Source organism: Pteropus medius, unplaced genomic scaffold (genome assembly GCF_902729225.1).
Source record: "Pteropus medius unplaced genomic scaffold, Ma_sr-lr_union100, whole genome shotgun sequence".
NCBI lineage: Eukaryota > Metazoa > Chordata > Mammalia > Chiroptera > Pteropodidae > Pteropus > Pteropus medius.
In genome coordinates, this window is record NW_024355990.1 from 12432049 (window position 1) to 12455840 (window position 23792).

At 36.5% G+C, this 23792-nt stretch overlaps 1 protein-coding gene and 1 pseudogene across 3 annotated transcripts in view; both read right to left on the bottom strand.

Annotated features, from left to right (window-relative positions):
- Window positions 1–23743, bottom strand: part of DDX42 (DEAD-box helicase 42) — a 29482-nt gene extending 5739 nt beyond the window's left edge. For 2 of the 3 annotated variants that reach the window (XM_039859732.1, XM_039859733.1), the window contains exons 1-14: window positions 23585–23743; window positions 18401–18637; window positions 16396–16546; window positions 12165–12226; window positions 10818–10854; window positions 9831–9980; window positions 6691–6795; window positions 5130–5249; window positions 4105–4281; window positions 3402–3530; window positions 2700–2799; window positions 2071–2118; window positions 1457–1554; window positions 243–519 (exon numbers count right to left, since the gene is read on the bottom strand). In XM_039859732.1, the coding sequence (XP_039715666.1) occupies window positions 243–519; window positions 1457–1554; window positions 2071–2118; window positions 2700–2799; window positions 3402–3530; window positions 4105–4281; window positions 5130–5249; window positions 6691–6795; window positions 9831–9980; window positions 10818–10854; window positions 12165–12226; window positions 16396–16546; window positions 18401–18621 (1675 nt within the window). In that variant the 5' untranslated portion in view covers window positions 18622–18637; window positions 23585–23743. Of the gene's footprint in view, window positions 1–242; window positions 520–1456; window positions 1555–2070; window positions 2119–2699; window positions 2800–3401; window positions 3531–4104; window positions 4282–5129; window positions 5250–6690; window positions 6796–9830; window positions 9981–10817; window positions 10855–12164; window positions 12227–16395; window positions 16547–18400; window positions 18638–23584 lie in introns of those variants that run through there. The other variant, XM_039859734.1, reaches the window with a different exon arrangement.
- Window positions 12998–13116, bottom strand: LOC120600460 (uncharacterized; annotated as a pseudogene).
- Window positions 23744–23792: the final 49 nt, after the last annotated feature.

Consider the following 23792-nt stretch of genomic DNA (forward strand, 5'->3'; position numbering starts at 1 on the left):
CCCACAAGTTATCTTCCAATTGCAGAGTATTCTTTTTTTCGGAAAGAAACACTGAGTAAAAAATGGTACCCAGAGCTCCAATTGTGATCACTGCACTCTGAATTCCTGCTCCACAGGGCATGGACAGCCAAGCCAGCACAGCACCTTCGATCAGCCTGCTCAGATATTATAGGTCTTATACAGCAAGACAGAGCACCCTTACACGTAAGAATCTAAGGTTGTTAGTGAAATTCATACTCTACCTGCAACATCTGTGGCCACCAGGACTGGGATATCCTTTTTCTTAAAGTCTGAAATGACTTTGTTTCTTTCACTCTGATCCATGTCTCCATGAAGCAGCCCAAGATTATGACCTTCCTGCTTAAGGTTGTTGGCCAGCTCCTCAGCATTGGCCTTTTTAGTAACAAACAAGAGGACACTCCCTGAAGAGGTAAACTCTACCAGACGCCGGGTAAGCCAATTCCATTTACTAGGCCCAGAATGGAGAATCTCCACAATCTGTGTCACATCTTCATTTGCCTGATAAGGAAGAAATGAAACAGGATTGTGACCCTTGTGCCACAGGGCACCTGAACAAGGACCAAACATATTTTCTACCTGTACCTAGAAGAACCTTGAACAACCCCTCTTCTCCTTGGGCCTGACTTCGGCAAGTCAAGTGCAGTTCAAAACTAATGTCCCTTTCTCAAATCACTTAGGTCTCCCCATCACCCCTGATGTGTACATATACCAACTAATTTGTAAGCCCCGATACTTGGCAATACTTTTCTATATGCCTATTCAGATTATCCCTAATAAATCAAGCTCCCTTTTCTGTCTCTCCTACTCACTGTTCCTAGTATAATTCATACATGCACACAGAAGGTACACACTCAAAAATGAAAATCGGACAATGTCAAAACACTAACTGCACAGAACTTTCTTTAATAATCATGGCAAGCAACTTACGGAATTCTCAAAGCAGCCTTAATTGAATTCCAAATCACAGTTCAGAGAAATTTTCCATATAGGGCATATGTACAGGTAAGGGAAAAACTCTTCACTCATTTCTACCATGGCTTTCAAGTCACCCCCACTCCATGCTGTGCAGGCCTCCTCCCACAACCATTTAAAATGTCAGTTCCATCCTAACTGACTGGTAGTTTTCTAGGTAAAGCTTGCTTTTTTTTTTTCATCAAAAGGTTAAAAAAAATTTTTTTTATTACAAAAAAATTTTAAATATCCAAAAAAGTAAAATTAACACAATCAACTCCCATGTACCCATTACCCAGTTTCAACAATCACCAACAGTTTACCAATATTTTTCATCTACCTACCATTGTTTTTTAAAGCAAACCTGAAACATGCTGCCTCATCCGTAAGTATGTTAATAACATTTTTTTTTTCTCTCGGTAATGAGAAATTAATTCCATGTCTCCATAATATGAGAAATAACCCATTGGGGACCCAGGCTTACCTCTCCGATATCTCCCTGCACCACTCTAATTGGGTCGATCAGGATGTCTCTGGCCAGTTTTTCAATCTTTTTCCTAAAAGTTGCACTGAATAAAAGAGCTAAAAGGTAAAGTAAATTCTGTTAAAGAGACAGTATGAGTTCTTTTTTGAATACCATTAAGCTTCTTGACATTCAAAATATTTAGTTTTTTAAACTAAACCTACCTGAAGTTTAAATTTAGTTAGAAAATTGATTCACTAAGGAAAAAAAAGATTTGCTCTTATTCTATTTTTATACCTTACCAGTTAGGACAGGGGTTGTCAGCAAGGTTCAGAAAAAAGGCTCTTTAAATCAGCAGATCTGCACTGTGCACTGCCTCTACCCACCAGTAAAACTATAAATTGGGACAAGTCACTTAATTCTCAGCCTTTGTTTTATCATCTATAAAAATGAGTGACTTCTATCTAATGACCTATGATGGCTAATTACTTGACCTGTGCAGTTCAAGTAATTATCTCATTCTTTACGGTTCTTATCAGTACACACACACAGTCATTTTTGCTGCCATAACTGAGTGTGAAATAAGTGTTTATTCTGAGTACAAATGTAGCTTAACAAAACTGTTTCATACATACTCTGTCTGTCAGGACGGACATGACTGGCTATGGATCGCACCTGGTACTCTGGAAGAAGTAGAACAGTAAAATTAGTATTATATAACTCTACTACAGTTTGAGATGCCTGAAAAAGTCATTTTAGTAAAAATCTTCATAAGAGAGGTTATAAGAATTTAATAAACTTTTTAACTTCTAGACCTAACATTCAGAATGAAACTCTCCACCTAGCTGGGCTAGGCCCAGTGGTATTCCAATCAATAAAGACAGCTAGAATTTTCACACAGCCTGGTAAGTCAAGGACAGGAAAGCAAAGGACCTGGAATGACATGACATCTACCTACCTAATAACACAGACCTTATCCTCTACAAATCAAAGACATATAAATAAAAATAAAGCATAGAGAAAACATTCCCCTTATATACAAAGGCACTTTCAAATGCCCTCAATCCAAACAAATCTAATATACTTTTCCCTGAGAGAACTCCTAAAAGTAGTTCATTAGTTATATCGCTACAGTCTAACCCTATGCAAGAGTATAATTTTAAGCTTCTCTCATGCAGCAAAAGAAAAGGGTAAGTCTAGAAAGACATGGAAAAAACGAATATCATGAGGATGGGGAAAAAAGAAACCAGTATTTAAAGCATACCGAATCCCATGTCAAACATTCGATCTGCTTCGTCAAACACAAGATAAGAGACTCTTTGAAGATTGGTAGCTTTCTTCTTCACATGATCGATCAGTCGACCCTATGAGATTCAGAAAATGAATAAGTATGATGGAAAGCATTTATAACAACTTTCTAGAGTTGTGCTCCTGGCAAAAGTGCTAATACTCCAATCTTAGACTCTAATAAACACTGGTCTGACAGCCTCTAATTTTATGTACAGAGCCCAAAAGAACAGAAAATTTGAAAACAATTAGATTCTTCCTTTACATTGTGATTTAAATTGTGGGGAAAAAGCCAGAACTATTTTTGTGAGGCATTCTGAAATGACCTAATTTAAAGCCTTATTGATGGGTTTTAATGTTTAAACTATACTCTTCTAGGAAGCTGACCATATTCTTTCTGAATCTTGAGGCTCTCAGTGACTACAGATCCATTTTCTAGGAGAGCATAAGAAAAACCATTTGAAATAGAGGGGAATTTGTAGCTATAAATATGTATGACAGAGAATCTTACTGGACTATTTTATAGTCAACTAATCAAAATTAAACCAAAGCCACAGGCTGTCATTCATCAGAGTACTTCGAGCCATGCTTTACCACAGTTTAGGGGGAATTCCCTCCAATAACTAACCATTTTTTCCATACCAAGAGAGGGTGAGAAGTCATTTAAAGATATACTTACTGGGGTACACACAACAATCTCTGCCCCTTCCTGAAGGGCCTTGGCTTGCTCCCACATGCTCCCTCCGCCATACACAGCCACTGACCGAAGATTATATGCTTTCCCAAACCGCTTACATTCTGCATGAATCTACAAAGTTGTTGACATAATGACATATTAACAAACTGCGACTAACAAATATCTGTCACAACTCAGAATGCAATGTCATAGAAAATCAAAAGCTAGAAAATACTTTAAAATCATAATTTTATTCATAAAATAAATGAATCAAATGCCATTATCATAAGTCAACAGGCTATCTAAAAACTTGTCCTGGTTATTCCTTTTTTTTTACTTCTCTTCCTGACCTTGTCATTGCCTTTCTACCAAGTAAAAAGAATTAACCCAGGAGGAAAATACTGGGAGCTTATAATGCAATCAATTCCCACAGCATTTTTTTCTCTTAAAGCAGTAGTTTAGAGAAAAATGTGCATTTGGTTATATAGAAAATATGCAACACATAACATTTTCCAAGTTTTCAGGTAATACAACGTGAATGTTCTTATACCAGTGAACTGTACACTTCAAATGGTTAAAAGGAAATTTTATGAGTATTTCACCATAATTAAAAAAATACATTTTTTCCTGGTAGTTTTACCCACTTGACTGGTTAGTCCCTTGTTGGTTCACATATGAAAGAAGGCATTCTACATAAAGCACATACCTGTTGGCAAAGCTCCCTAGTAGGACATACAATCACTGCAATTGGTCCATCACCTGGTTCCAATTCCTTCTGGTCCATTATATGAATCAACATGGGCCAGATAAAGGCTGCAGTTTTTCCACTGCCTGTCTTGGCAATACCAATCATGTCTCTACCACTTAATGCAACGGGCACACCCTAGAGAAAAAATAAAATATATCTACTCTCAACTTTCCATTTTACAGATGTTCTTAAAGAAGGATATCCTGGGGAAAAGTAAATGACTATTAATGATATTCATTTCCACTGGAACAAAAACATATCCTGGGCTATGCATACTGACTATGGAATAACCAGAAACACCTGGCATTCTCATTAACTTCTTGATTTTTAAGAAATATTCTTTTTATGTTGATTAGTCACCATTTATAAAATATAAATGACTCCATTTTTGTTAAAATACAGAAATAAAAATTTATAATGAAGCAGGTTGCTAAAATTTTAAAAATCTTATCCCCTTGAGAAGGTATAGACTATCCTATCCATATACAGAAAATGAGAATTTCTGTTTAGGAATGAATAAATCCTACATATAAATAGGAAACAGAAGCTATTATTTTGTTATAAATGAGAATTTTCAGGTCACGGACAAAGGAATCCTAATCAGTGCCAAATCTGTTCACCTGCAAATCTTTTTTTATTAAGTTTCGGCCCAATGAACTATTTTCTACAGATTGTATTTTCAAGACATTTATCAGATATAAAACATTTCCCAGCCCCTTTAGCAACTTTTCAGAGTGGTAAATAATTCACTTTTGCTCTTTAATTTTTAAAAGTTTCAAAAACACTCCTGAATTTCATGCATATCCTTTCCCTCCTTGACTAAGGCAAAGTTGAAGACTAAGCCATAGAGGGAATACCTGGATTCCTTCTATCCATGTCAATACAGCTCTGCACTATCTACTGTTTCACTGCTTTGACTTTTTTGTAAAATTAATATAGTCCTTGAATATCATTCAATTTCATTTCTTTCATGTTTTACTTACCTGGCACTGTATTGGAGTGGGCTGTGTGTACTCGGATTTCCGAATCTGGTGCATAAGCTGTTCATCAAACCCAAAATGAGCAAAACTACTTCCTGGTCTAGGAGGTGCGGCACCAGAGACCTGGAGATAAAGACAACTCCCAGGAATGATTTGTACTTCAAAATCAATAGCACTGGAAGTTCAACAATATTTACCTGTATTTAGCATTTAGCCTCAGTACAAAGTGAAAATATAAGTCTGTAGCCAAAAGCTTACCCTGTTACAAAAGGCAAAATAACAGACCTAAAACCTTACATAAAAACTCCATGAAAAATATAGAAAGAAAAAACTCCATGATAAATATTCCTGAGATAATTGTCCTAAAATGATTAAGCACCTAGACATGTCTTTAACCAAAATTAATTTTCTCATAAGAATTTTTAAAAAAGACTATTCAATGAACTGGAAAAAGTCATTAGGGTTCTTTTCCACCATTTTGCATAACTATTAACCAGATGATAGAACACATACAATTTATTCTTGAAATAAAATGCAGTGTAAATAAGCTCTAAGACATGTCTATACCTACTGGTCACAAAGATATTATCTACCATCCCCATTTTTAGTCACGCCTAAAGAGTTAAGGTCCTACTTAGTGATGGTCCAGCCACGGTCAAGCATTGTTTGAACTGTACCCAAGTGAAGGATGAGGCTTATAAGCGCCATGTGTGACTCCAACAGCGGTAACCTTTCAGTGCTTCTCCAGTGATGCTGTTATTTCCTATCAGGATTTCATTTAAAAGGTTTTTTTTATTGGAGGAGGGGTTCTTGGAAAACAGACAGGTATACACACACACACACTCTCTCTCCTCTCAGAAAACAGAAGTTCAAACACCACACAGCAACTGGTAAGGCACAGGCCAGAAAGCTGTCCACACCAGAGTAGATATCACTGCATTATCTGTGTGAATTTCACTTACCTAACATCTAGCAGCACCCTAAACAATATTGCCAACGTGTAACCCAAAACTTTTTGGTGGACGATTTAAAATATTACTGTGAAATTAGTGCATGTATATTTTTCAAGGTGTAATTTCTTATTTTTTTAAAAAAAGTATGCTGTATATAATGAGAAGTGTATATTAATTTTGAAATATTGACTCTACATATTATTCATGTTACGGTCTTTTCCCGAAGATGGGGACTCCGACCCTTCATCTCTAGCCCACCTAACAGTTCTTTTTCTTAGCACACTGTACTGACCACATAAATACTCGCTGATTAATTTTAAGATCATGACAACTTAACACTTCCAACACAACATACAGAGTTGACTAAACACACAGAGCATTCATGTGTCCCCTATGAAAGAAAAAAACAATCCTATCCTGCAACAGCTGGAAGACTAATACAATAAAAACAAGACACATGAGCCTAAGGGACAGTATTGCTGCTCTATCAAAGAGAGTTCAGAGACCATGCGAAAAGAAATTTAAGGTTATTTTAGTTAGGGTAAGCAATAATACTAAGCCTGGACTAATCAACATTAATATAAAAATATCTGGCTTAATGGTTGACTTACCCGAAGATTAAGCTTATGCCGGAGATCTATTAACTGCTGTGGGGTGAGGCTGGTTATCTCTTCGTGCTCATTGTAAAAATTTTTTTCAAATGGCGGATAGTCAATCTGCAGGTCCAATTATTCAAAGTTAGTCTAGAATTCAAGAGTCAATCCTGTGAGTTTGATTTTAATGCAAAATAACCTTTTACAAATATTATACATGTAAAGCCATATCCAGCTAGAGAACAAAGGAATTCACTTATTCATGACACATCCCAAAAGTACAGCCAGTTCCTTTTCCTAATCCCATTTTCAATATAAACGCCAACCTACTTTCAAAAGACTCTTAAGGATACCTCAGATTTGAACAACTTTGATGCAGACTGAAGAATCTCTAAAATGCCCAAGGCCTCAGATTTTAAAGAAGTTATTCTAAAGATAGCCTGCCCCATAACATTTAGATATGTTTTGGAATAGGTTGTTCATCTAGCTCTAGATATTCAAAATATTTCTAATATTCTCTCTGAGAGCTCTGCCTTTAGAAGGCGTTCTACTCTTTTTAAAAACAGAACTGTTACATAACTTAAAAAATGTGCGATCAACTATTTCCAATTTCAAAGACGGAAGAAATCATTTCTGCTACTCTTTTCATAGCTTACTGTACTAAGAATATAAAACATAAGCAAATCACCACATATGAATTTGGCTAAATGATTTTTTTCAACATGGGACGTCTATAATAAACTTACTTTTTAAGGAGAATTTAAGCCTTTGCTAGGTGGTCAAAAATTTCATAGCTCTGGACATAGCCTAAAGTTAATTAACTTTCTATGGCACTATCAGCAAAAAGTAATAAAGTTTTAAGCTTGCCTTTAGCGTTATTAATAAGCAGGACCTTTGTTATGTTCTCCACAATGCTGCACTAGGCGTAACGGGATTTTCTTTAGTTCTTTTCTCTGTATCAGGATGCATGTTCCACGAGGAGCATTTTTGTCTTTGTTCACAAGTTTTACATACAAATATCTAAATTTTTGTATTAAAAAAATGTGAAGAAAACTACCTATAGGCAGAAGAGATATCTGTCCCTCTCTCCTGGTATCTTTTGGCACACTGCCAATTACCACTAGGACAACTGTGGGATATCCCAGAATGACAAAGTCTGAGCACTTAGGTATCTCAAACACTTTTTTAGATTACTTCAAGTACTCGTGTATTGTTCCTTATCGGACTTTCACTCTTTATCACAGGTATGTCCTCCTAGATCAGTTTCCTTATTTAGTTCCATGTGCCACAAGTAAAATACAAAGGCGCATGTGGTAGCATCTGTGCAAAAGGAAACATTTACAAACTGAACATAACTCATACTCTAGTCCAGACCACGAACTGTCAAACATTTTAGTCTCAAACTTTAGTGACCTTTATACTTAACAAAAACATGAGCTTTCATTTATGTGGGTTATATCTGTTGATATTTACTATACTAAAATTAAAACAGAAAATATTCTAAAATTCATTTAAAAATAACAATCCATTACACTTTAACATTAGTACTGTAATAAAATTTTATAACGTTGTTTTACATTTTTACAAATGTCTTTAATGTCTAACATAAAGAAAATGGTTCCTACTGCACTGCTGTGATATATTGCTTTGATTGAAGCCCATGAAGAAAATCTGGCTTCAGAAAAATATGTAGTTGGAAAAGGGAAGAGTGTATATATTAAAAGCCTTTTCAGATTCTTATGGATTTTTATTCTTCTTGATACTATGCTAAAATTTGACAAGCAGTCACTTCTTAAAGATTATTTTCATTGTGTGATCTGAAACCATATAATGAACTTTTCACATTCCGTTACATTATAACCCATGGGTTTATCAAGCACTTTGAATGGAACATTTACTGATGCATGCATGATTCTGTAACATCAAGCATTGGTCATTTGAAAGTTCTGGTTCACTAAGGTAGTATACAGATAATTCAAATGATGAAATTTCATTATGTAATATTTTTTAAAAATCACAGTTTACCACCATCAATTTCATCACAACAGTTTAAGTATTAGAAAGTTGTCAGGCTCACTATAATAAATATAAGTTTCCCAAATTCTAATTTTTGTTTGAAAGCTTAAATTTCTACTCTTGGCAATTAATACTTTTAATTGTTTTCCTTAAAAGTATCACTTTCTTTCTCAAGTGAAAATGACGTTCCATGAAAAAAGCAGCTAGTTCAACTCACAACTCAAATACCTAAGTGCTTAATTTGTACTTCCCATTTTGTTACACAGAATAAAAAGACAAGTAACCTAAGAGTTGAGATTTAATAAATAATAATTTTTACTGTTTCATTAGCCTATTCCTAAGTGAAGGTGGTTTTTTTTTTTTTTTTTTTTTTCTAACAGCAATGGTCTGGCAGGGAGGAATATAATGACTATTAGAATGGTTGATACCACTACCTTGATTCATGCTAAGGTGTCAACAGTTTTACCTACCACTGCTTTTAGCCATTGATACAAATGCTGATGCAGTAAAAAAACAGGCAAATCTTAGCATCATTATGAAAACTCTTTTGACTTTGTAGAATCCCCGAAAAGATCCTTCCAGGAGTCCTTGGACCACACCTTGAGAACCACTGCTCTAGATCTGGCATCACTAGGGTATGCAAGATCTTGTCTGATAGTTAACCTGGATGAAACACTGATTTATTTTCAAGTGGGTATACTGATATCCTCATTTCCATTTCCTGATTTAAGGAATCTGTAATTCCTGGTTCCCTTTTGAAGGAACAGTCTCTCATCTGCCCCAGATCTGAGATAAACAGTAAAGATTTACAGTGATTAAAAAACAAATGCTGGCCTGAGAGCCCATTTTGAAAGGAAGATGGTAAGTGATGGTCTAGAAAACAAATAAGCACAATTACCTAAAATCAAATGTGAGCAAGTGATTCAACTGTACCTTGAACAACAATATAGGCTCTAAAGCCTCAAATACTCAGTCACTTTCTGACTCAACCATTTAGCAGAGCTGACAGGATCCCAAAGAATATTCTCATGACATGAGTATAAATCAAGAGCATACAGATATTGAGACAACCTAATTATTAAAGCTCAAGAAAACTTTTATCAGCTTAAAAAAAGAATCAAATTCAGCTAGAAACACCGTACCTCTGAATGATCAATGGGAGGAAGAGGATCAATGATTTTTTTGGAAGGTGCAATCGGATTTCCATCACTATCGTATTCTAAATTATCTTCTTCCTCCTCTTGAACCACACCAGCAGTTGGGTTCTCTGCCATGTACCGAAAGTAAGCTTCCTGCAGGAAAGCACAAGAATATAATCATATCCAAGTACGACTGAGAACATTTCTGCTCCTGTAATTAGTGCACAGTGTACCAGATGATTACAGTTTAAATACCTACCAAGTAAGGCAAGACTTTTACTAGCAATGATTCCTTTAACAATAGCAGTATTCAGAGGGACAATCCGAAGAAATGAGCGAGATAGTTAGTACTACAAAATAATTTAACTTGTTTAACAGAAGACTTACAAATCCGTCTGTTCCACAGCCTTCCTGGGGCAGGGTGTCTACCTACCCTGCCCAGAGCTGTGGAACACATGCTGTGGCTTTACCAATCCAAGTTTGGAAGTTGACACTGAATAGAAGGATCACAAACCTGGAAGGGGCTACTGCTCATTCTGGTTCCCTTCTCACCATCCCACAACTGAACAATGGGAAAAAAATACTGAAGGACAGTCATTAACGTTCCATCTTGAAATGTAAGAATCACAAACAGAACCCTTAGAAAGAGGTAGAGATTAGATATTGCTAAAGGCCATCAGCAGATCCCACACTATCCTACTTCTTGATTTGTCAGAATAAACATATGGATTAAAAAATCAAGCTGAATAATAAAGCTCCTATTTGTTTTTGATGTCATAGTTGATCAAAAGTTCCATCTTCAACATGGAGGAAAGCCATGTGAATCTTTATATTACCAACTGGCCACACATGTAGAAAAGGAGCAAGTCAAATGACATTCCCTGCTGAACACCAGGAATGGCCATTTCAGTGAAGGCAAGCTCTAGCTTGTCCCCAGTATAGACTTTGTGGGGTAAAAATAAAAGATAGAAATACTGCATAGGAACTCACTTGGTCATCTTCCTCTTCAATGTCATCTCGAATACCCCTGGAAAAACAAGCGGAGAAACAAACTTCCCTGCAAATGTTCCACATACCCAGCTCCACACTTATAGCAGATTAGTGTTGAATTCCATATAGCACAGGAACTCTCAACACTAATAACAACACAGCAGCAATAAACACACTATAAACTATCCATCCATCACATATGTGTGGTTTCGCTTTATATGCTGCAGTTTGCATTTCTTTTGAATGGGATGATATGGTAGCCCTAGAAACATCAACTATTAAGAAGGGTATAAAGAGTAAAAACTTCTGAAGACAGATACCCCAAGGATCCTAGCTATGTCAACCCCATTCAACAAACACGATGCGGTTTTGAAAAGCATATTAAAAAAAAAAAAAATCCTGCTTTTGGTATGGCCCCCAGAGTTTCTAGCTCTGGAGTAAATGCATTTAGCTAAAATCCTTGGGGACAGAGAGAAAAACATTATCAACTCTTTAAGTTTGTGACTGAAACTCCCAAGCGATTCACACAGAGAAGGGGACCATTGCCACTTGCTGCATTGCTCAGGAGCTACAGAAAGTAAGGTTGTTTAGTTCTCACAACCACCTCTTTCTAATCAGACTTTCTGCCTAACCTAGAGCACTTACTACTACTAAGGCAAACTATCCCACCAGTGTAGGGCAACTGAAAGAGGATGAACACACAGTAAGCACCGAAGAGAGGGCTGAACCTCCATATGGCACAGAAACCTTGGGTAGGGCCTGAGCACTGACTGCCAAGCAGAGGGAAAAACCAACCCTGCCCACTTATGCCCAGTAGCAAAAGCCTTAAGTGGAGTGTATTCACGAGGGACAGAGGAGAACTCTTTCCCAGAAAATAAAGTATTTCAAGTTCTGACTAGATGCTAAACCATGATATCACTCCTTAAATTAGGTTTTATTATTTACTAACGATATACAGTATTTAATGACAGAATCATGACTGCTTTTCATAAATCATATAGGCATTAAACTATTAATTACGGGACAGAACCTAGAACAATGAACCCAAACATTAGTAATTATGCTCTTAATTCTCTTTGTAACTCATCTCATTCTACCTACCTATAGTAGAACACCGAATGCCCTTCTACAAAAAACAAAACAAAAAAAACCTAACGCTTTTAAATTACTGTAAATTCAAAGATTTTTGTCATTTCTATTATCTAGAGAAATATTATTCAAGATACAGGGATAACTTCAAGTCAAGACATTTGTGTATTTTAATTTTTCTCTATAAACTTCGGGGGAATAGGCTTTGCAATATTTTATTTTCATATAACCTTTGTGAGGGAGAAGAAAACAACTTACTTCACGTTTTTCCTTTCCTTGTCCTTTTCTTCAAGCCTCTTCATGTCTCTAGCTGCTTGATCCTAATGAAACAAAAGGCTGTATGAAATCACGTCAACTAAAAACACTGGAAATTTGTTTCTAAAGAATTTTGAGAATCGAACAAATGCTATCATAGTTTTAGCTATGTATTTTGACAATTGCTTTTTTTTCCCTCCCTCTGTAACTCCTCCCCCAACCTATGGATGTTGCCGTTTCCCTTTAAGAACTGGATCTCTGAAGGTGGGGCGTCTCCTCCCACATGCTTGCGGCACGTACCCGGGGCCTGGCACCCCTGGCGCACTCGGGGGGCCTGGCACACCAGGAGTATGGTTCATGGCTCCACCTGGGGCGCGAACCCAGGACCTTCTGCGTGTAAAGCAGACATGCTAACCACTACACTATGGAGCCACCCCCTTGACAATTGTTTTTCAAGAGAAATAATCAAGTGTTCTAAAAAATTGGCTATACATGGATCGCATGATTTCTATATGCAATATATAGAGATGCATAGAAAAATGAGCAAAAAATGCTTTACTGGTCACTTTTTTAAATGTCACAACTTGAGGGAGAGGGGTTAACTAGTATCTAGTGGGTAAAGGCCACATACCTACACTACACAGGACAGTCCTCCACGACAAAGAATTACGGAGGCCCCAAATGTCAATAGTCCTGAGACTGAAAACTCTGCTCGAAACCTACTAAATCTGAACCCTTGGAGTTGTAGTTAAATGCATGTAGTTTTTCCATTTTCTATAGGCAATTCTTACACACGGCAAATCGATAATCACTAATATAATTTTTTTTTTTTTAAACATCTACAGCACCTGGTCTTCCTAGGTGGTCTCCCACTCAAGTACTAGCCACACTCAACCCTGCTTGACTTTTGAGATCAGACGAGATCGGGCACAGTCAGGGTAGCATGGCCGTAGACTTGTAAATTGTATTATACATGTGAAATCAAGGTCAGAAGTATTAACTAATTTTTCCCAAGGTTAAAACACATTCTGTGCAACTATTCCTTGTTATAAAGCAACATGTATGCCACTGTATTAAACCTGGCATGGTTAAGCATTCCACCTAATCAAATGCTCCTGATAAAAAGGAATTATTTTAAAAATATTATACACAATCTATTTTTCAAGGGATTGAGACATATATTTAAACCTTTAAACAAAAGTCAAGATGACATAAGCTATGTAACATAAGAAATGGGTTGCAAGCACTTATAGAACATATTTTTCAAACCTATATAAATCTTTTTTTGAAACACTGGCTAAAAATAAATCATCTTAAGTTCAAACATTACAAAAGTTTATACTTTCTAGAAAAGTTTACACCAATGTATTAATACAATACACTCTTGCAACAGCACTCTCTCCAAGAGCAGACAATATCCAATCTCTTTGCCCTAAAATCGACAAAACCCCTTTGGATACTATACCCAAAAAAACACCCAGAGGAATGATACCCTACACTGTTTTAACTATTTGAAATGCTAACCAAGAGAATTTGGGCCATTCTTGGAGACTCCCACTCAAAAAGGGCTCTGGCAGCTGGCACGACCAAAAATTAAATCTAATTTAAACCTAGAAAATAGAGAGCTGATTCTTCTTCTAATTCATCAGTAGAGATAGCTCTACTAATTTATCAGTAGAGAAAATATGAGAAACATGGACCTTTGGCAAATGTCCCTATCTCAAAAAGAGAAAAAAGAAATGTATGCGAGACATCTCAAACATAAACAATTTACTCCTTCATTTCTAGATAGAATCATTTAACATATTTATCAAATTGCTACCATGATGCAAAGCATATGTATGTTCTAAATATTTTTGGTGTTATGGCAGAAATACACAGTGCTATAAGAACTGAGATACAAAATGATACCCCAGAAAAAATATGGGCTTTTGAACTGAATCCTGGTTATTCTACCCAGTAGGTGCATACTCTGGCCAAGTAATCTGAGTTGTTCTAAATCAAAGGTGGAAAACTCAAATACCTAATGGGTGTCAATCTGACAACGAATGAAATGAGCCAAGACAAGTTATATTCTTTTGACAAAGACATGCCTCCCTTGCACTTTAGTAAGTACAAATATTCTTCTAAAGAAGCATGCTCTAATTTTTCTTGTATCACATGGCCCTGAGTCTTTTATTTTCTGAGATTTGATAAGAGACCCAAGCTCAGAAAAATATTTCTCCACTGCAAGAAAACCACAATGTAAGTGTGATGATAAATGGCTCTGAATGGTGACCTCAATGTCAAGAAGTCAACAGGGATTAATGAAACTACAGTGAACTAGAAAAAGCATGCCTTGTCTAAAGCAGGCAGCCATTTGCTCAGCAACAACCATGCAAGAATGCAGGCTTACTATTGCCAAATTCTTCATTTTTCAAGAGTCTGAACTTTTAGATAAAAATCTCCTGATCTTAAAAATGTTGGCTCACATTTTTAAAAAAGCAATGTCTAGGCCAAACAAAAACAAATCCATACCAGATTCTTTCTTTCCCTCCTTCCTTAGAGGAGAGATAAATTCTGGCTGAAGACTTCAGGTAACAAGTAAATGATAAATGTGGAAGGACTATTTCATAAGCAATGCAGTAACAATTTTTGAGCAAGAGGAAAACACAATAAGAAACATGCTTTAGTCTAATTACTCTGTTGCTGGAAAGCACATAAACGAGAGAGCAAAGAGCCTAAAGAGAGAATTTAGACCAGGCAAGAGTTAATGAGGTATAAACTAGTATGAACATAGTAGAAACAGAAAGGAACAGATGCAAGAAATATTGTAAAGATTGACAGAACTTGGCAAATGATAAAAGAAAAGGCAACAATGATATATTGGAAAGAGTTCAGCTGTCAGCACTACTAAGCAAGTAAGTCCCAGCTCTGCCACCTAGTACCAATGTCATTTGGGGCAAGGAATCCGAGTTATCTTAGAGTTCAGTTTTTAAATTAAATAACTGCATTTATGTATTTCCTTTCTGCCTATTCCCCACTGTTATTCTGAGGATTAAATGAACTAAATCATGAACATGCTTGATCATCTGTTAAAAAGAAAATTAAAAAGCAGGGCAAGTAAAAGAAAGAAATTAAAGACAAGGTGATTGTGTGTGATATTGGTACCATTAAGAGAAAAAAGAAAAGGTCTAGTTGAAGAGGTAAAGATGAATTAGGTTTAAGGTGCCAGGAAGGACACACTTATGTAAAAATGGCCAATATGCTTCTAAAAAAGCACAGCTAAAACAAGAGAGCAACTAAGAGAATAAAGACATGAATTACTGACATGGAAGCTATAAAAGTAGATGAGATTACTAAGGAATGTATAAAAAGTAAAGATAGCAGATCAATACAAAGAAGCATAGGAGAATTATCATACTGAGAAAATGGAAGAGGATCACAAGAATAACAGATAACAGACAGATGGATATGTAATGATTTTTTTGGTACAACGGTATATGGTAGTTATGTTTTTTAAGAGTTATCTTAGAGATATAGAAATAGATAGATGAAATAATATGTAAGATGTACTTTAAAATAATCTAAAAGAGAGGTGGGAGGGGCTAGATAACACATGACTGCCCCAAAATTGTCAACTGATAGAGTAGGGTAAGAGTGTACAGGGCGGGGGCTCATTTTATTATTCTACATTTGTATGTGTTTCAAATTTTTAATAACAAGAAATAAACATAAAGAAAAGTCAAAGTGATGGGAGAAAATGAACAAAATGCAAAATCATAAAAGCCTAGTGAGAAGTTTTAAGGTAAGACGTCGCAAGCTTCGACGTCTACAGGGAGGTCATGAATGTTGATAATGTTGATAATAAATACTAGACATTAAAATTACAGAATACAAAATTTGTATTATTACCAAGTTCCTTAAGTTTAAGTGCCTTACAAAAAAAGTATTTAATAAATGTTAGATTGAATGAGATAATGTTCATTCCATTTAAGAATATACAAAGAATTATTAAAACGCAAATCTTGAGCTACTATGTTTTAAGAATTACAGTTCAAATTTCTAGCCACTGATCATCTCTGAAAATGCTACAGGGCAGGTGGAAGTGTATTTAAGAAACCACAGTACAAGAGCAAAATTCTCCAAAAAAAAAAAAAGGGCCAGAAAAATTCTGAATGAGAACTGAAACAAGAGGTTAATTTGGCCTATTCCTAATTGCTTAGAATTTTAATAAAACAGGGTTGATACTTGCCTCCACTTCAGCCATGAATGCCTCCAAGGGATCATCATCGCTATCAGAATCTGCCGGCTTGGAATGGAATTGCTGGCGGGTAGGTGAGTTTTCAGCAGGAATATAAGGTAAATCGACATTGCTAGAGTCTTCTTCCTCATCTTCAAAATATCTGAAAATTAAGATGCATGATTGGTAAAGTAAATGTTTATTTTAGCTTGGGATCAGAGAATCTTTCATTTAACAGGAATGTTTATTATGATTTATATTACTAGTAAGAGATTTAAAGTATACAAGTCAAATCAGAGATCTCTAGGCTTTGCTTATGGACCTAATTAAGTATTACTTAACACATGCAAAATTCCAATATTGCCAAAAAAAGTCACTGCAGATTCTTCATTTCAATAGTGCCTGTTCAAATCGCATTTCCAGTTCTGTAAAAAGGGATGCATTTTTAGCACAAATTTAGTATATCACTGCTGAATGGATATGGTAGGTACTAGAGTGTATGCTATGGAAAAAATTCCTTTCATATTAAATATTAAAAACCTAGTTTATTCTTTACAATCCTTTAAAATTTTTGAAAGATACTCATAAGGCTAGGGATTGCCATCAGAAGTTGTGGGCTATTTTCTGAGGACCAACAGAAAACTTCTAGAATTAAAAATAAATGCTCAATACAAAATCATTCATCAAACTACTTAAGTATTTAGAAAAAACAACCTCAAAGTCTAGAGAAAGTACCACTTTGCCACTAACAAAAAGCTAAGAAAAGGTATCTATACATAGCTTTTTACAAACTAAAACAAAGCAAAACGTTGTTTAGACCGACAGTCCCCAACCTTTTTGGCACCAGGACTGGTGCTCCTATGAGAATCCAATGCCTGATGATCTGTGGAGTTAAGTCGGTGATGCTACAAGTGCTGCAAATACAGATGAAGCTTCGCTCACCAGCTGGCTCAACTCCTACTATGCGGTACCGGTCCATAGCCCAGAGGCTGGGGATCCCTAGTTTACACCTTACCCCAAAATAGCAATACAACCAAATATCTAATAAATTTAAATATAGTATAATTATATGTAATTATAAATAAATTTAAATAACAGCTAGAGCTTAAAATTTTAAAGCATTTCAAATCTTCTTAGGAATTAATACAAAAACTCTAACCATGTGCCAGATACACACGCACACACGTATCTATTCATTTACATAGGTTTCATTTAACTAATGAAAAAGTATCCCTGAACTGGTAAACTATTCTCTAGAATAATGATCCTTGACTTTGCTGAATCTTAAACACCTACTTCTGTGTTCGATTTCTGAATAACATACCAGCTTTTAAAAATGCTGCTGTGTACTTTAAGAACTCCGATCTTGATAAATTTAATTAAAAAAAAAAAAAAAATCTCAAGCAGTGTCACAACCAGGTTGGAATTAACAGCAATAAGAGATTTCTTCGGATCCATCGGAGACAAATTATAATCTAAAGGAATTAGAATGCAAACCTTCAAACCCCAACTTTTTATAGTAACCACCTTATTAGACAATCGAGTTAAAAAAGATAATTGGTAAAAATGTTTCCTGAGAACTGAAGGCAAAACTCTGAGATTTTTCTACCACTCTAAGATATAACATAGTTTTAAGGAATTGGGTGTGGAGGCAAACTGTCTCTACCAGTTCTGACAACTGCCTGTGTTTACAAAACAACTTATATGGTGTCAGTAAATACTTCAGTAAAGACCATCAAAAACCACATGAATTGTTTAAAACTCTTCAGCCATTTTAGGTTTCAATGGCCTCAAATCCTTTTTGGAAAAAGTAAAGGTACAAGCAAGTATTATATTCCTTACAAATGAGTAAACTTGATGATTTAACTTATTAGCAACAATACAATTCAGTGAGATAATCGATTTAAGAGGTCATATTATTATTCAGGAAACAAAGGGTCTCTTTGCCTCTATTTCTGTTGATGGAATGAATATCTTAAAGCCCAACTTTTGCTAAAATACCAGAATTACCACTTACGCATTTTCTTCATCAAAATTGGCCCGTTTAGATCCAATTTTGTAGAAAGAAGGGAGCTGTGGTGGAGCCGACTTTCCAAATCCAGAAGAAGAGCTGGTCGCCCCAAAGGCACTGTGGGACTGTTGTGGGAGTTTGGGTTCCTCCTTCTTTCCAGCACTAATGGCAAAACCTCCAAAGCCAAATCCCCTCTTAGTGCCAGGGCCACCTTTATTCCAGTTCATGGTGTCAATGACTGATCTGTTAGGAACAAAACATGTTAATAGAAATTTAACTTTACAGATTAAATAGCCTATTGATTTTATGTCTCTTCCAACCTCTATCTACAATTTCATTTTAAACTTCTGCCTCTCAATTAAAACTTTAACTTTGTACTTCCGAAGCATAGTGTGCTAACCTCAATGAAATGGTCGCATTTTCTAAAACACTGAAGAAATCGTTATGTATTTTACTGAGATCTCAATCTAAACAGCAATGTAGCATAAAAGGATTTGATTACTAATCTGACATCTTTTAAGCTGCCAAAAATACTCATAAAAGACAACAAATATTTTGGAAGATTTGATGTGTTAGGCAACTAAAGATACTAAGATGAAAACACATAATCTCTTAATTTTTATCCTCAAGTTTACAGTATATCAGGAAAATAGACGTCCTCTCCTGCCAAAAAAGATAAAAGACAAAAACAACCCACAATTACAATATAATGCAATGCTTGCTGTAACAGAGATTGAGGTGCTATCAGCAACGCTGTCTCAAAATTAAAGGTTATCCTCTAGCAATGACATCTGGAAGGTTCAAAGAAGCAAAAATTAAAAGATCAGTTATTTGCATAAATTATCTATGTATCTGTCTCTGAAGAGTACTTATGAACCAGGAATTTATTGAGCAAGTGACCACAGGAACAGTATCGGTGAGAAACCATGAATCATTGAAATGTTGCCTTATGTATTCAGTTAGCTTACAGTTAAGGATTACAAAGAAATTTCCTGAGCATCAATCAAATCAGCTTAAAACAAGACCTTACAGTATCTTATTAGTCTTGGCTCCAAAAACCCTTTTTTGATGATGCAAGTTACCTAAGTTCTGTAGAAAAGCAGAAAACTCAAAAAGCAAAAAGGAACAAAATTTCAAATTATCTGAAATTGGAGGGCAGGGGAACTTCCTCTACCAGATCTGTAATTTTGTTGATATCTTTTGCTATTTTTTGTGCACTTATTTATAAACACACACAAAATTTAAAAACAGAATTGAAACTACACTGTACCTTGTTTTAGTTACTGATTTCCTCACCTAATGACATACTATGAACATCTTTAAAAGTCAATAAATACATTTCTCTACTGTTTTATAACATTATGAAACATATCATGTAGTTATATCTTTGTGCAAACTTTTAATTATTTTCTTAAGGCAATTGCTTAGCCAAAAGAAATATGTATTTTAAGTTTTACCAGTTACATTTATGGAAAAGTGTCTATTATGCATTCAGTTAAATAAGGGCATAAAACAAGGTGGATGGTATAATTCAATGTAATTCAATGTAAAAGCATGTGGTACATATACAGAGATAGCTGGAGGGCTGTTAATCAAAATACTAATAGGAGTTTTTTTTTTTTTCTTTTTTGTATTAAGGTTTAACATTAATAAAAAGAAATTAAAGCGCTTATAATGGACTCTGAAGCCAATGTGGAAGAGTTCTCAAAACTACTTTTTACAATGACACTGTTGAGGGGACCAAAAATAACATGCTCTACTTTTCTGGTTCTGTGCCTCTCCTCCTATACATCCCTTATAGGTTTTGCTTGAACTGCTATTAGATAGCACTTAGTTCAGTCTGCTTAGTACTAAATTTGATTTATGCTATGTCCATCTTCACCTTTAGGCCACCCTTACTTCCAAGTAGGGGCTGTCTTTACTCATTTTGGATGTTCCATGAAAGTTAACACATGGCTAAAATAAGTACTTGATAAGTACTAGTTTCCTTGAACTTAATTAAGACCATCTCGTTTTCTTCAGGAATCCCTTAAAAGAGATTAAAATAATTCTAGTGAGATAAGATTTAGAAAGAATATTTACAAACAATATGTTGTTCATATTGTGGAACTAGGGAAAGTCGCACCCGAGGGAGATGAGCATTTATTTTAGATGCTCAGCAAAAAACCCTCTTTTATGTTCTTCCAGATTCTGCGGCCACCAAACCTTCCTGAGCACATTTCTGACTCTGTCATTCCCTTCAATAGCTCTCCACAGTTACTCAATCGGGCTGGAATGAGACCCTCCACGACAGCAAGAAACTACTATTCTTATCTCCCAGGGTTTCTCGTATTCATCAGTTTCCCAAGAAAACCAAGCACTTTGGTGAGCAGTTTTCCCTCTACCTGGATTCTCTCCCCACTAAATCTCTCACTATATATACCTACCTACCAAAGTCCTATCCTTCAAAACCCACCTAAATATCAACTCCTAGAACTATGACATGAATATGATTCCCCCAGGGAAGTGCAACTGCTTTCCTTAAACCCCTTTTATAGTCATAAAACCACCAACAGTTAATCATAACTATTTGTATTCTTCTTTTACCTCTCCAACTCCATGTTACAGATTTCATGGAAGAAGCAGGCTTCTCTGTTTTTTCTTGTTTTCCAGAGTATACATTCATTAATCATGTTTAGTCAATATACAGAAGACCCAAGGGGATTTACCTCTTGGCCAAGGAGAAAAACTAAAGATAGCATAAAGTTCTACGTGGTATGGTTCTAGGCACTAAAATACTATGATCTGGGAGAAAATCATAATAGCATAATAAAGGAACACAAACTATGGAGCCAGGCTATGTTAAAATTCTAGCTTCACCACGCTTCTTTGGGCCTCAGTATCTTCATCAGTAAGATGGTGAGAATATCACTTACTTCACAGTTGGTGTGAAAAACTGAGTTAATATAAAAAATACACTTACAACAAAGAGTGGCACATAGTAAGTGCACATTATGTATTAGTTGTCATGTTTATCATTATTATTTCTCCAGAAATCAATTTTTCCATTGGTAAATGGAGAATATCAAGCTATATTTCTCAGATCTCTTTCAACTCAGGGATTCCATATATAAGTGCTACATGACACTGAAGATGTCAGAGATCACTATGAGCTAATAAGTGGGGACAGGCTTCATAAGACAGCTAGAATCCAGGCGAGGCACAAAAAGATGAAAGCTGAGTAGAGAAGTGTGTGAAGGAAGAAGACATTCCAAGGAGGAAAGCTAGAAATAGCAAAGGTTAGAATAAGCATGGAACATAAGGAAGGTAAGTAAGCTGGCCAGAATTTATGTTTTGGACAATGGTGGAAAACAAGATATGACCCAAATGACTTTTAAAATAGTGGACTAAAAACAACTGATTATAAAACCACATTACTTTATCACTTGTTTTTGGAGTAAGAGAAAGAGTTGTAGTGGCACTTGATTAGTATCCGTCTAACAATCTGTCTTGAGATGATCTCACATTATAAACAGGTCAGTTCTTTAAGGAGAATCTGTTAAAAAAAAAAAACCTAGGAATTCCATCACATTCTTAAGCCAAATGTAAGTAAATACTGGATTATACTTACTTTAGAAACATCTCTTTCCTCTCTGTTAGACTAAAGAAACTAAGAGCTGATTATATGAATATCGATTTGATAAAAACTAAAATGTAAGCAACTGCACTCCTACATGAATTACACTAAATTATTACAATGTAAGTCAGGTCTTATCACCCCTCTGCTCAAAACCCTTAGATGGTTCCTATCTCAGACAAAGCAAAAGAGAAATCCTCACAATAGCTTAAAAGGTCCTGGTTGTTCTGCCCCGACCTTATCTCCTATTACTCCCTCTTTTGCTCACAGTGCTCCAAGTATACTGGTCTCCTAATTGTTCCTCTGACAGGCCAGCATTATCCTCTTCCAGGCATTTACACTTGCTGTTCCCTCTACCTAGAACATTCCTTTTCCTAGACACTGGCTCAGCTCCCTCCCTCACCTGCTTTTAGTCTGCTTAAATATTGTTTGTCTGTAAATACTTCCCGGACTACCCTATTTCAAAATATAACAACTCCCCATCCCTCTTTCCAGCTTCATTTTTCTCAAAGGCACTAATAATTTTGTAACATACAGTATAATTTATATATTTGTTTACTCTCTTCCCTCCACTAGAAAGTAAGGTTCATGAGAGCAGAGGTCACAGACCTAAAACAGTGCTAGGGAATAGGCATACAGTATTCCTCGAATAAATGAATTGCAGATTAGGCCATATAATGCCACTTCTAGATACAGGAAAAACTAAGCATACATTTTTTCAATGCTGTGTCTTATAATTAATTTTTGTACAAAACACTTATTGCTCACTTCCTATGTGCCAGAACTGGGCTTGGCTCTATAAAGTTACAGTGAATTAAAAATAATCTCTGCCCTTTAGGAGCTCCAGAGTGTATATGTGGGAGAGAATATGTATCTATCTGTATCGAAACATCATTACAAAAAACAACATCCAGGGAAGCCAGAGGAATTTGAACGACCGTCTCAATGAGGCGTAAACGGGGAAATACTTCGCTAAGATTTTAAGGAAGCTAGGATTTCCCCAAAACTCTCGACCAGTACGATGGTTTCTCCTTGTTATTGGCACGTATGCTTGCAACTCCATATAAATTATTTACTCACATCAGACAGGCTGTTAAGTAGGCCGCAAAAAGTTTGTGTGACGATGGTGATGCTAATCACTGATCTACTCAAAGCTGCACCAAGATCACAGACTATGGCTTTTACTGTCTTTTGACCTGGCAACTTTTGCCTATAAGGGCCAATTGCTGCCGAATAGGGTCAGAATTCTCCCAGTGGCTATCCTGGCCTCTGAGATCGGCATCTTGCAAATTCCTTCCGTAGCCGAGCTGGTGGGCGCCGCCTCCGGAAAGCCGCCACCTGGGCCTCCGCAAGAGCAGTGGTATAAGTGGGAGCCATGGGCAGGCGACGCGGCTAGGAAGAATCCCTCAAGGCTTCAGCCCCACACTTTCACCCCTCCCCGGCCCCCTGGGCCTCCGGTGCCCAGAGGCTCCGCCGACTCTTTGTTAAGCGAGGCCGCGGTTTCCTGGCCCTCGCTAGGCCCCGCATTTGTCTCCAGTGCCCCAAAGGGATAGCGGTCCCGCGTCCCGACCTACCTCACACAAACCTGCTGCTGTAGCGGCAGCTCCTACTACCACCGACGCGGAGAGAATCCCACCGCCCGAAGTACGCGCGGTCCAGGCCGCGTCCCGCCGCGCTCCTGCCTCTCCGCCCCCTATCGCCGCCGCCGCCGCCGCCTCTCGACCCGTTGCTGACTGGGGGAGGGGAACGCAACCCTGACATGCGCAGTGCAAAGAGCGCGGG